Genomic DNA, 14,573 nt, shown 5'->3' on the forward strand with positions numbered 1-14,573 from the left:
CTAACACCAGCTCCATTAGAATTAACACGCACCCCATATAGAAATAACATGCATTTCAGCTAGAACTAACACGTTAATTTAGACCTAACATGTACTTACAAGAAAGAACTGTAGCCGTCAAAAATTACCTACAAGCTCTCGCACGCAGCTCGAGGCAGAGAGAAGACGATGAACGCCATTATCCGAGTCACAAAAGCTTAATTGACGTCGATGAGCGCATGAAGCAAGTCGACGAACCGCGTGAAGCAACGAAACTGCAGAATAACAAAGATACGAACTAAACAGGAGCTACGCTTTGCTTATAAAAAAACGAAGCGCCTCTCGTGTTCCGTCAACTCCATGTATGGCTCAACCATGGGAGCTTGTAGATCTCCTCGTCGGCTTTCATACGCACTTTGAATAGTACAATTCCGAGTTCGGACGATGAAGATACAACAAAAACAATAGTTAGTCATAACCGAACTGACGAGCGAAATGACAAGGAAGATAGGGCTCTATGTGGCAACGACCCTTCACCCGAAGGACGATGTATCCAACACGGATGTTCACCAATCAACGGAAACAACCAATATCAAGGAAAGTCTGACCGGCCCTTGATTTCTTCTCATCAATCAATACGCCGTCATAACGACCCGGAAAATAAAGAAAATATTTGAAGAATTCCCAGCACTGACGAACTTGAAGATCTCGCTGTGCCTCAGTGAAGGTCTTCGCAAACATTTGCTCCCCTCAAACTACTGCAGAAAAGGGATAGAGGCACCGACAATACTAGGCGCCGACATCAAACCGGGACGGTGAAAGACGAGCCATGCCATGCCATCAAGTACGTATACGAAAACTCGACCTTTACTGAGAGAATCACGGTCGATGGTTCATAACCCACATGTGTAAAACCATCGACCAAATATCTAAGCCCACAATGAATATCGGTGACCATCGCTGGAAGCAGAGAAAGATCCTTCCCGTGAGCTAGCTGGACGGCAGAGAGGAGAACCTCAACAGGCAAAGCGTCGAAAAACTGATATGGAACGACACCCTTCTTCAACCAAAGGGCGAGATACCCCACCAGAAGGGCCTTAGACCGAATAAGCTTCCGTGCATGACAAATGAATGTTCGAAATTTAGTCCCCGCGGGAAAAGAACCCTCAACACCAGCGGTAGTAAATGAACGAGCGTCAGCCCTCTCGATTAAGTCATTAATGACAGAAGGTGTCAAAGGGGCCAACCCACAAATGGTCTCGCCCGAACTGCTCTCCAAATGCTGAAATAAATAATCAGCAAACTACTTCAAACTGACCTGCTTCTTCCTCTTCGCCAGAGGACTCATCCTAATCAGGGATGTATGATAATAACATGTAAGGTCCCAGAGCGTGTCATACATGTCAGAGGAATCTCTCTTCAGTTGTCCCAGCTGCAGGTTAGAGAGAAAATACTCTTGATATGGGTAATCTCCCATTGAAAGACCAGAAACCTTGTGCATCTCATGGAGAGCTAACCCCAACTCTCCATTACAAGTCAGAAAAGTGTTATTATCAGGGTTATAAGACTCCAGTAATGCCAAGAAATGACAACTGCTAACCGGAAATCCGTACATGGTGGCTTATATAGGTGCATACAATCCGCTACGTCTCAGCTCACTCTCCCAACGTCTCAAAACGTAACTAGTAGGGGTGCATTCGGTCCGGATACGGCTCGGATATGATGCTTATCATATCCATATCCGCTTACCCATCTCGGATACGGATACAGATACAGATATACCTCGATAAGAAAAAATTATAACCATATCCGCTAAAATCGGATACGGTTACGGATATACATGCGGATATATAAGCGGATATGCATGCAGATACAAAACAGATATGAGAAAACTACATAGTATTGAGAAAAACATAGTTCATGTGATACAAAAGAGTTTGTTAATATGTCCATTATAATTGAAAAGTTAAGATTAGACATATTGATCATCAAAATTAACCATAAATCCATAATCTAAGAATCGAAACTATCATAAGAGTATGACTAATATGTATTCGGATATTTCGGATACGGATACAGATATTTCACTACAAAACCATATCCGTAACCATATCCTATCAGTTATAGATTTGAATAACCATATTTGTATCCTAACGGATACGGTTACGGATATTTTCTCGGATACAGATACGGTTTAGCACCCCTAGTAACTAGTCATACGAGTCCACTACTTTTTAGATGGTGAATATGACCAACTGAAACATCTGAATTCCTTCAGGGGTAACTTCCTCCCAAGCACAGCCAGACGATTCCTCACAGTATGGACGGCTACTGACACCTCGTCCGATGATGCTATATCAAGTCCCAGAATCCCCGGTCTAAGGCCGCGAATATGATTATGCCCATCAGAACCTGGGGTCTTATGATGGGAAACAAAGCCACAGTGAACTTGATCATGGTCATCTGTAAGATTCCAAGACATCTGTCGCCGCACAGCCTGCGTCTCCAAATGAGCGAGAGAATGCGGATGGGAAATAGAGGGGATGTCTAAAAGGCTCTCGCCATCATCATTCAACCAATGATCATCATCAAGAGTCAATTTAGTCGGATCCTTAGCATGGTCCCCGAATAAATAATCAGACTTCTCTAAAGCCTGGGTGGAAATGGAGTCTTCAGTAAAGATAGCATCGGTAATCAGCTGGCATAATGAACGGCGACCCCCGTCTCGTATCAATCGATGAATCTCCTCAGGACGACTCGCATTAAACTGAGGGGTCGGATCAATAGTCTGCCTATCAACACTAGCAGTGAAAGTCTCCCTATTGCAACCGCTTGTAGCATAAGGTGGAAAGCCATCTGCGAGGAACTCAACTGCAACAAAACAACACAGAATTAGAAAATTATTTCTAAATTATACAAGGATTGAATTCATCTTACAAGCTAGCGAGATAGAGTCACTCCTTGGATGATTGGCGAGAATCTTCCGATTGTCTTACATGAGAAGGGTGGTATACACCATCACGTAAACAACGTGACGATATACCCCAACCAACACAGTGTAATACAACATAAAATCGCCACATATGCCTGAAGACGTGAATTGGCCAAGCAATACACGTCTTTTGAAGCCTTAATCCCCGCGAAGGAGGATGTCAGCTCTTCCCGAATGACCCGCGAAGGAGTCAAACAATGGTACAAAGGAACTCGAAATCATCCCGAAGCCTCAGAAATCATAAAAGCTCACCCCCGTACGAGGAAGCTACGGGAGCCTCCCTCTCGCTATGCTGAGAAGATGAGCAGCACCTATAAAAACGTGGTCGATGTAGAGACATTATTAACCTGCAACAAAAATCAACGAATCAGGTACAATCATGAATTTGAGAACCCGAAACTAAAAGAGAAATTATGAATTTTAACCAAAATCCTACAAATAAAATGAGATTTTACGGTTGAAGTCTAATTAAACCTACGGGTTCCATACATGCAAACAGTGAGTTCAATTTGCATTTAAAGCCCTCATGATCAATTTTGGGAATGAAATACCCAAAATACCACTCATGTTCGAGGCTCAATTTTAGCTATGAACACATTTAAATTTGTCCATGATCGAAAAGGGAAAACTCATTAGCCCCTCAACAATTTTTGGCCACCTTTTGCAAATAAACCCCTCAACAATTTTTGGCCTTTTTGCATAAAGCACCCCTCAAAGTTTCGACCAAATTAGCATACAATCCAAGCCTCAAAATTTCAGTCCTTATGCATAACACCCCCTCAAAGGTTTCAACCAACTTTTGCACAAAAGTCCCCTAAGAATTTTGGCCTCAAGTTTGCATAAAGCACCCCTCAAATTTTCGGCCATATTCAAAACTCATCTTCAAAATTCAATCTTTTTCATAAAACCCAATTCATGAGGGCAAAAAGCCACAATCTTTGCATAAAAATTCATAAATTCTTGGTTATATACCCACACTACAAGAATAAAGTTTTAATCTTTCCTACAAAATCCATAGATTCTTAAATCAAAATCAAGCATACAATGAGAATCCTTGGAGAGAAGCTTACCCAAATCAAGAGCTTGAAAACCCAACTAAAAAAGCTCAAGTCTAGAACTCAAACCCTCGCTTTTGAGATGAGAGGAATTTAGGCCAAAATAGAGGGAATAAAAGCCAAAATTTTGAAGGGGTCGAGGGTTTTAAATGCAAGAACTTGAATGGGTTAAGAATTCTTAAAGAAAAGAAATAATGGGTTTGGAGGAAGAGTTTGGGTAAGAAGAAGAAGGAGTAGTAGTTTTAGGGGGGAAAGGGTTTCAATTTGAATTGTGAAGCAAGAGGGGGGAAGTGAAAGTACAACAAAAGCACAAAAGAAAAAAAAAAGGTGGGGTGTCTCGGCCCATAAGCCGAGACACTCATAGTGTCTCGGCCAAGGTCGAGACACCTAGGGTGTCTCGGGCCCAGTTAGGGTGTCTCGGGCCTAGGCCGGGTCCCTCAGCTGTTTTATGATGGTTTTTCGCATGTTTTTGCCCATTATTGGTTGTTCTGATAAAAATTGACGCTAGTCAACGCGTTGCAATAAAAGTCAACGCCGATCGATGCAAAACCCTATGATTAACCCGGTCAACACGTAGTCCTAGGTCAACGCCAATCAACGTATTGCGATGAAAGTCAACGCCGATCGATGTGAAACCCTAAGGTCAACGCCGGTCAACTCGTAGCTCTAAATCAACACTAGTCAACGCGTTGCGACAGAGATAATCAATTCAAAGTCAACTCAATGACACGAGCCAAAACTAACTCACCAATTGTGATTCGAGACTTCGACGACGATCAGATGATAAACGCAGTATCGAAAGAACTTCAATTATTCATCAAAACATTGAATAGACTGAAAATCAAAGAAGTCAAAGATCGAAGCTGACTACAGGTCCTTTCACACCGACTGAAGGTTGGACCAATCACATCCAAAGTATCTCAAGCCCTTCTATAAAAAAAACGAGACTAAAACACTTTGGATGGGGTATCTGTAGACGTCAAAAATTACTCACGGACTCTCGCACGCAGCTCGAGGCAGAGAGAAGACGAATGAACGTCACTATCCGAGTCACAGAAGCTTAATTAACGTCAATGAGCGCATGAAGCAAGTCAACGAACCGTGTGAAGCAACAGAACTACAGAATAACAAAAATACGAACTGATCGGGAGCTACGCTTCGCTTATGAAAAATACGAAGCGCCTCTCGTGTCCCGTCGATTCCATGTATGACTCAACCATTGGAGCTTGTAGATCTCCTCATCGGCTTTCATACGCACTTTGAATAGTATAATTCCTAGTTCGGACGACGAAGATACAGTGAAAACAAACGGGACGTGCAAAACAATGCCCCGGACCTTAACGAAAACACCGCACGTGCCTCGGGTGTCTCGGCTAAAGTCGTTTTTTACAGTTTTGAGCCGTTTTTCGACCGTTAACCGTCTGAATTTGTTCCAACTGATCTAATGTTATCCTAGAATGTGATAAAGTGATTACAACTGAGGATAAGATCAAATCGTTCATTCTTATAAGAAAATGATGGCCCGAGGCCTATAAATACAGTCCTAGGGCCTTCATTTGCATAGATCTAGAATTTTCGAACCTCGACGAAGCCCTGGTGAATTGGAGATTGAAGGAGCACGAATTTTAGAGAAGAGGAGAAGATCAGATCAAGTTTTTAGGCATAAAGAAGAAGAGTTCGTCGGATCTACAGTTCCCGGTTCCTTCCCTTGATATCGTACCTAGCTATGATCTCGAGAAGAGTGGTTATCTCGCTATTACCAAGATAATTGCTTCGGTTTCTTGATTCCTTCGCGAATCAACGAAACTCCAGATCGATCTGATCGATTAGTAGTCCACGGATATCAACGTCCCCGTCTCAGGCAAAGATCTCACGCGAGCAACGGGAGATAAACGTCTGTTGCGTTTGTTTGAGAAGAATTATAATTTTTGTTATTTTATTATGTGGATAAATCTTATAAAAAGATTAACTTTTTAAACTCTTTGTAACGTTCGAAGTTGTAATGAGTTGCACAATGAAAAAATCAACTTTCACCCCAAACAATAACACTGAGACGACTCTAATTTTTTTTGTTAATTTAGACCTAACATGTAATTGTCCTCATCTTCATAGATGAGACTTTCACATCCTCTGATGCCCAATTTGTCATTGGAGGTCTGGAGCTGTCGACATAGACATATTTTTTTATGCCCGTCATCTCGTAATATCAAAGCTGTAACAAATACAATAAGCATTCAAATTAGAACTAACACGAGCTGCGATAGAACTAGCATGACTCCAATTAGAACTAACATGACCTCTATTAGAACTAACATGAATATTAAATATAACTAACATGAGCTGCGATAGAACTAACATGACTCGAATGAGAACTAACAAATACTCCATTAAAACTAACATGACACCAATTAGAACTAACATGAGCTGCAATAGAACTAAAATAAGCTACAATAGAACTAACATGACTCAAAGTAGACCTAGTATTAACAAAAAATATGATTAACATGAATTAGGTGAGGTTTAACGTGTAAAGTTAGAACTAACATGTTATGAAAATAGAACTAACACGACTCCAATTAGAACTAACACAATTGCAAATAGACCTAACATGAATACAACTAAAACTAACATGATATAAATTAGAACTAACACAACTACAAATAGAACTAGGGAAAAATGCTTCCATCCCCCAAAACACAAGAAAACGTGCTCCCCCTAAGACTTTTTCAATGGGTGCTTTGCCCCCAAAATCGCCCGCGATTTTCTTCCAGCCCCCAAAACGAATCCTCAGGCATAACTCCGTTTAAACCCCTCTCGAAATGCCCAAAATACCCTTCGCAGCCTGTGTTCGTCGCCCTCTCACGTCGGAAACATGACGTTTCGACTGTAGGCATTAAATGGTGATTAGAATGCCTTTTTTTTGGGGGGGGGGATTCTCATTTCCCTCCAAAATTATCACCAGATATATTCCCCTTCCAGCCGTAATAAAATCGCTGAGTTCCTCCCCATTCTATTACCCCAACTAATTTGTTCATTCTACTTAATTCTCCTCAATAAAAGCCTCTAGGTTTCTTCAACTACTCCCTGTAATAAAATAACGGATGGATCTCTTCTATGCGTGGTAACGAAGGTAAAAAGCAACAAAGGTGGTGACAGTGTATTCGTCGTTATCAAAGAGAATACAGAAATAATCAGCTTGAAATATCAAGTGTCGAAAAGGCTTAAAATACCAATGCAATCTCTTTCACTGAAGTTCATATGCGAAAGGGAAAAGAAATTCAGTATTTTAATTGACAATGACGATGAAATAAATTTAATGTTCGAGTATTGTCGGCGTAATGGATTTACAGACGCGAATTTGTATGCTACCTCTGCTGGGGAATCCTCAACTTCGCAGAACATGCAGACTAGGCCGGAAACTATGTAGGAATTACACTCCAGATTTTCTTTTGAGTTTACTGATAGGTTTTGCCATTAGTTGTTAACCTTATGCATTTGTTGCTTAGGTAATGAGTTGGTTGTCAATGCTATGTTAAGGACTGGTTGTTAAGGTTATTTGTTCGCTGTTATGTATACTAGTTGGTTGCTATGATAAGGTGTTTGATGTTAAGTATATGCGTTTGTTGTTAAGGTCACGAGTCTGTCCTTAAGATAAGGGTTAGTTGTTAAGGATATGTGTTGGCTGTTACGTTTATGAGTTCGTTGTTAAGGTTATTAGTTCGTTACTAAGACTATGTATTTTTATTACAACTTCAGGACAATACCGACAGAAAATTCGCGGTGCGCAAATACCACGTTCACCCAAACCTCTAATGATGAGCGTATTCCTAATGACAACCCCACCGACGACTCGATCATGCTGCTGGATGACATGCTTAACCCCTGAACAAAGATCCTGACTGAGTGGCACACCTCCATACGTGAAGTTGGTCAGAAATTTGATAGTGCTGCTGAAGTTAGATTAGCACTTCAATGCTATTCAATTGCTAAACGATTCGAGTATGATTTTTACCACAATGAACAAAGGCGCATAAGAGTCTATTGTCGATTCAAGCACACACATGGTTGCCCTTGGATGTTGTTTGCTTCCCCGCTCAGAAATTCGTCTATCATGACCATAAAGAATTTTGAATCTACCCACACCTGCGGTCAACATGGAGCAAATGCTGGCAACTCAAGGGCATCAAGGAAGTTCATTGCTAGCCAAATACAAGCTGTTTTGAAGGTTAGGCCAGATCTTTGTGCAGTTGATATCAAGAACGACATGCTCTCTAATTTTGGCATCAAGATTAACTATAGTAAAGCGTGGAGGGGCAAGGAGACAGCTCAACAGGACCTCTTCGGTAATGATGATGAGGCTTACGATTCACTGAGATGGTCCTTATCTTTTTTATTCTTCTGAAATCACTCTTACGTTTTGGTTGCTAACTATACGTAGTAGTTGTTAAAGTTGTTGGTTCGACGTTAAGTATACGGGTTAGTTGAGAAGTTTGAAGATCAGTTGTTATGGTTATGAATCCGTTGCTAAATCTACTGCTTACGTTTTGGTTGCTAACTATACGTAGTAGTTGTTAAAGTTGTTGGTTCGTCATTAAGTATACGTGTTGGTCGTGAAGTTTGAAGATCAGTTTGTATGGTTATGTCTCCGTTGCTAAATGTACTGTTTTGTTGTTATATTCATACATGTATGAATCCATGGTGCATGCAACTAATCCTGGGAATCGTGTTGTTATTGATGCTGATGACGGGAGGTTCAGGCGATTGTTCATTAGTTATAATGCCTGTATTGAAGGGTTCATTGTTGGGTGTAGGCCTCTATTGTTTTTGGATGGAACATTTATTAAAGATTGTTACAGAGACATACTACTTAGTGCCACTGGGTATGACGACAACTAGGGAATATTTTCCCTTGCTTATTGCCTATGCGACCAAGAGAATGAGGTTAACTGGAAATGGTTCTTACAAGGATTATGGACGTTACTGTATGATAGGAAAAATCCTTACCAACCATCACATCGACTGGTAATGATTTTCGACGCCGACAAGGGTATTAGGACAGCTGTCGAGGAATTCTTTCCAGATGCATTCCATTCAAGGTGTGTTTCGTATCTAGTCGAGAATTTTAAAAAGAAGATGAAGGATTTTGGGCACAAGGCAAATGTCGCGACTACGTTGGGCGAGCTGTTACAATCTGCGGCTTATAAGTTCACAATATCTGAATGGGATGATGACATGAAAGAATTGGCAGCGATCGATCACAGGGCTTACGTCACTGTAATGGAATACTCCCCGGAGAGATGGGCAAACGCGCATTTACATGCTATAAGGTAAGATAGCTTGGTTTCAACGTTATTTTGTTACAACACCGTTATAGTTGTTTAGGTTAGAGTTATCCTACAGTTTTCTATTAAGATTAGATTTTTAATGTTATAGTTAGAATTATTCTGTTAGGGTTTTGTTGTTAAGTTTAGAATATTTATTGTTAAGGTTAGACATTTAATGTTTAGTTTATGGTTTTATTGTTAATGTTAGTGTTTTGTTGTTAAGGTATGACCATGTTACTTCAAACATTGTTGAGTCCTTCAACAGCTGGATAAGAAAGGCACGATTGTTGCGAATCTTACCTTTGGTTGAGACCATACGAAAGCAAATAATGGAGCGCATGCATGAAAGGAGGCTAGTGGATCAGAAATGGTCTGGATACTTATGCCCGGAAGTGGAGATGGTACTGTGTGATAATATTCAGCATGGTAACTGCTTGGTGATTAAACATTCGACGGAAGATATTGTGGAGGTCGAGTCCAATAAAAGTTCCCGTGTAGATTTGAAGAATCGGACTTGTTCTTGCAGGTCCTGGGACATCACCCGCATTCCTTGCAAACATGCGCGCGCTGCAATTACATGGATGGGACGAGAAATTTATCAATATTGTGATTACTACATGACTATTGACGCATTCAGAGCAAGTTATGCACCGATCATCTTTCCCATCCCAGATTACGAGAAGCGCTTTGTACCGCCAGAAGAGCGAGTGTTAAAGCCTCCTCTCACCAAAAAAAGACGTGACAGACCATGCACTAGATGAATAAACAATAGGTCACTGAACACTCTTCCTGTTAAGTGTTCTCGATGCAACGTGGAGGGTCACAATCGTGCAACCTGTAACGAGCCTATATAGTTTAGCGTTTTATTGTCATGTATATGGATTTGTTGTCCTGTATATTATTACAAGTGATAAGGTCATGGCTTGGTTGTTAAGGTTACTATTTGGTTGTTAAGTTTATGACTTGTTTGTGGAAGTTTTGACTTGGTTGTCAAGTTTATCGATTGAATGTTAAGTTTACTGTTATCCACTTGCACTTGGTTGTCAGTGTCACCGATTGTTAAAATTGTCAAGTATACCGTTAAAATTGTTAAGTTTATGACTTGGTTGTTAAGGTTATTACTTGGTTGTCAAGTTTATCACTTTAATGTTAAGGTTATTATTATTCACTTGTAATTGGCTGTTAAGGCCACCGAGATATTTTTTAATTGGACTGCATTCATTGCATTTCATAGTTCCCAAGGTAGTAGAGTTATATCACCATCCCTCGGATTGTTCCAATACAGAACCAACCTTTCTCCTCATATTTACACCTTCTTTATCTTCCCATCACCGCCACTCTATTTATCCTCACTCTTTTCTCAATCATACTAAGCACTCCCCTCTCCAATCTCATAAACCAGAAGATCACGGCTAGCCCTCACGCTGATGAAGCATCTTCAATATTTCTGGTTCTGACCATATAATAGGATCAACCTTTTTTAAATATTATTACCCTTATCTATTCCCCATTATCATTTTTTCTAAGTTCCATCAGATGGGCTTGAATATAAATTGCTTTCTCTAAAGAGCTTTCCGTGAACTTACCAGGCTGCTGGAAAGCTCTTTGGTGAAAGCAATTTATATTCAAGCATAGGTTATGGAACTTAGAGAATTAACAATGGGGAATAAATATGATTATTAGCAATCAAATGGTTGATACTATTATACAGTCAGAATCCAAGAAATCTCCGCTGTAACGAGCCTATATAGTTTAGCGTTTTATTGTAAGATTATGGATTTGTTGTCAAGTATATCGTTACAAATGTTAAGGTCATGGATTGGTTGTTAAGGTTACTAGTTGGTTGTTAGATTTATCGATTGAATGTTATGTTTACTGTTAGGTCCCTTACTGTTATTCACTTGCGCTTAGTTATCATGGTCATCGAGGTATATTCTCTGCTACTACATTCAATGTTCCTCCTAGTTCCTAAGGAGGAGAGTTAATATAACCTGGACTCCTACCTATCCCCACATCCCACGCGACAACATCACCATCCCTTCGCCTGTTCAACTACAGGATAGGTTGATAACCTTTCGGCGCAAATTAAGTTGGGTCATTCATCCCCACCCCACAACTAGAGTCAACCACTTGGGGGCACATTGACCCAAGTTTTAATGCTTTTACACCCCAAACCCAATATTGTATATGTACTTTATAGTGTATTTTTGCCAATTGCCCTTTTTACCCTTTGTACTCCATCGATTTGGGTGTAGGCTGGTGAGTTTTTTTATCTTGTTAGCCAGCAAAGCAACCCATCAAATCGGAAGTCACTTCCGTTTGGGGGTGTACACTAGAGAGGTTTTATGGAGGGAAAAGGGAAAATTGGAGGGAAAAAGATACTAAGTTCCCTCCAAAATTGTTGCATGCCTTATTTCAATGTAATATATACTCTTCTCTCTTTAGATCTACTACTAAGACCTTCAACAACCAATTATATTCTTAACTTTTTCCTCTTAACTTCTTCAACAACCACAATGGAAGATTCCTTAATGTGTGTGATTTCATTTAACAGTAATGCAACCCTCATTAAAGTCAATTCGACAACAATATTAATCGGAAGTCAGATTTGAAGTCACTTCCGTTTCTAGCTAGAGAGAGGTTTTATGGAGGGAAAAGGGAAAAATGGAGGGAAAAAGATACTAAGTTCCCTCCAAAATTGTTCATGCCTCATTTCAATGTAATATATACTCTTCCCTCTTTAGATCTACTACTAAGACCTTCAACAACCATTTATATTCTTAACTTTTTCCTCTTAACTTCTTCAACAACCACAATGGAAGATTCCTTAATGTGTGTGATTTCATTTAACAGTAATGCAACCCTCATTAAAGTCAATTCGACAACAAGTTTAGCTTAGCTGAATTGAAGATGATCGCTGCAGAGAATTTTAGAGAATCCTACGAAAGTTTGTTGATAAGTTACTCTATCAAGAAGTTTCCCATTGTCTCATTTGAGTTTTCAAAAGATGAAGATATTCTCAACATGATAGATTATCATCATTCAATGGGGTTAAATACAGTAACCATGACTGTTACTAAAAGAGATGAAGGACCCATCATGCCATAGGGACAGAAACAGAGCTTAAGTAAGTATTCAAAGATATATTTTCAGGTTCTAGATACACGTGACATATTACGTTATATATGTGACCTGAAGACATCCAACGTGACAAATTGACTTTATTTGTGACATATGGACTTTATTTGTGATACTTAGGTCTTATATGTGACTTTACTGGTAAGTATCACACGTGACTTATTTGTGACCTTATCTTTCAACCTGTAGTGTTCCTAATGTAAGCTCATAGTCATCTGAGCATATCGAGGAACCTTATGAGAGGATCACAATCGAGGAATCAGAGAGGATCCCAAACGACAACCATCAAGGAGAGCATGTGTGGATGATGAACGACGTAGTAAGTGACTCGTCACGGATCCCAACATGATGGCACGAGGCAATTACTGGAAAAGGGTAGCAATTTGAAAGTGCAAAAGAAGTTAGAATGGCTCTTATATACTACTCTATAGCTAAGAAGTTTGCTTTTAATTATGTTAACAATGAGCCAAAACGTATTCGTGCTAGTTACATGTTCCTCAACATACATGCGGACAACATAACAGCACAGCTGGTCACTGCAGAGCATCAAGAAGGTGGATTGCGAGTATGCTACAATCAATTATGAAGAGGCGTCCATATATTACCCCAATTGACATTAGAAAGGAATTGCACTCTCAATATGGATTCAGAGTTAATTATTCTAAAGCTTGGCGTGCTAAGGAGACGACAAAAGACCAAATATTTGGTTGCGCAAGGCATTCATATGATTTACTATCCTGGTTAGTCCAAGCGAATTGTTGATGTCTCCTTTAGAATGTATATCTATCATAGTTAACTGTAAATGTGACATGTCAAAACGCTATGTGACAGATACGCTTATAATGTGATATTTCAACGTTATATGTGACAACTAATCCTTACATGTGACATTTAGACCTTATATGTGATATTTAGACCTTATTTGTGATGTTTGAGTATTACATGTGATATTTAGATATTGTTCATCATTTAACAAGTTAGTTGTGATTTAACCAACATTTTTAGGTACCAAATGAAGGTGATGGAAACAAACCCAGGAAGTGTCTTCACCATTGAACAAGAAAACATGAGATTCAAACGTTTATTTGTGTCGTATGGTGCATGCATACAGGGGTTTCTCAAGGGATGTAGGCCATTGCTCTTTCTAGATGAGACTTTTCTGAAGGATCGCTACAAAGGGATCCTATTAGGTGCGACTGCTTATGATGGTAATCAAGGTATATTTCCACTCGCATCTTGCGTTTGTGACCAAGAAAATGAAGCAAATTAGAGTTGGTTTATTCAAGGATTGCGGTATATTTTGTACAATCGAACAGAACCATACAATCCACCACATCCTCTAGTGATTTTGTCAGATGCCGACAAAGGAATTAAACAATCTTTGAAAGATATATTTCCAGATGGCCAGGGATGGAAGAGTACCTATCTTGTGAACAGGAAGCGATCGGAGCCGCTGAAGCTCCTAAGGACTTTTTCACAGTAGAACCTTCTGAAGAAGAGGTCCCTACGGGAATTGAAGAGGGAGAGCCAATTAATGATTCTCCTGAAGAAAAGACAACTGAGGAGATTCCTGCAAAAGAGCCTGTTCCTACGCCTCGTCCTTTTTCCAGATGCGTACCACTCTAGATGTGTACTTCATCTCGTTGAGAATTATAAATTGAAGCTTAGAGAGAGGGGTTTTGCCTCAAGTGCTGCTCAACGTATTTCAAAATTGTTGGAGTTTGCTGCATACAAGTACACAAAAAGAGAATTTAAAGCTGTTTTACATCAGATTAGGATGACAGATCAAAGAGCTTACCAAGTAGCTCTAAGGCCTGTTCCTACGCCTCGTCCTTTAAGATCGGGTAAGAAGGCTCTTTCTGCTGCTGAGCAAGGCGAATATGACAGGAGAATTCACAAGCGGCTACCTGTTACGGCCAAGAATTCCAAAAGATCCAAGTTAATGGGGGATGCGATGAAGTCTGCGTTCGTTGAGCGTTCTACTGACGGAGAGGACGAAATGCCCCAATTAGCTCTAAGTTATGGACCAAGTAATTGGGCGAATTCTGTATTTCCTGGTATAAGGTACGTCAAATATCATTGCCT

The 14,573-nt window shown here is 40.0% G+C and overlaps 2 protein-coding genes across 2 annotated transcripts in view; both read right to left on the bottom strand.

The window, feature by feature from the left end:
• Positions 1-14,573, bottom strand: part of LOC109824406 — a 30,620-nt gene that overhangs the window by 742 nt on the left and 15,305 nt on the right. The window lies entirely within an intron of this gene.
• On the bottom strand, positions 2,162-3,315 carry LOC109824407. Its single transcript, XM_020391001.1, has 2 exons — positions 3,224-3,315; positions 2,162-2,850 (listed from the first exon to the last, which is right to left on the bottom strand). Exons 1-2 carry the CDS (start codon positions 3,309-3,311, stop codon positions 2,207-2,209), a joined length of 732 nt encoding a protein of 243 aa, XP_020246590.1. The 5' UTR covers positions 3,312-3,315; the 3' UTR covers positions 2,162-2,206.

This window comes from Asparagus officinalis, chromosome 9 (assembly GCF_001876935.1).
Source record: "Asparagus officinalis chromosome 9, Aspof.V1, whole genome shotgun sequence".
Taxonomy (NCBI): domain Eukaryota; kingdom Viridiplantae; phylum Streptophyta; class Magnoliopsida; order Asparagales; family Asparagaceae; genus Asparagus; species Asparagus officinalis.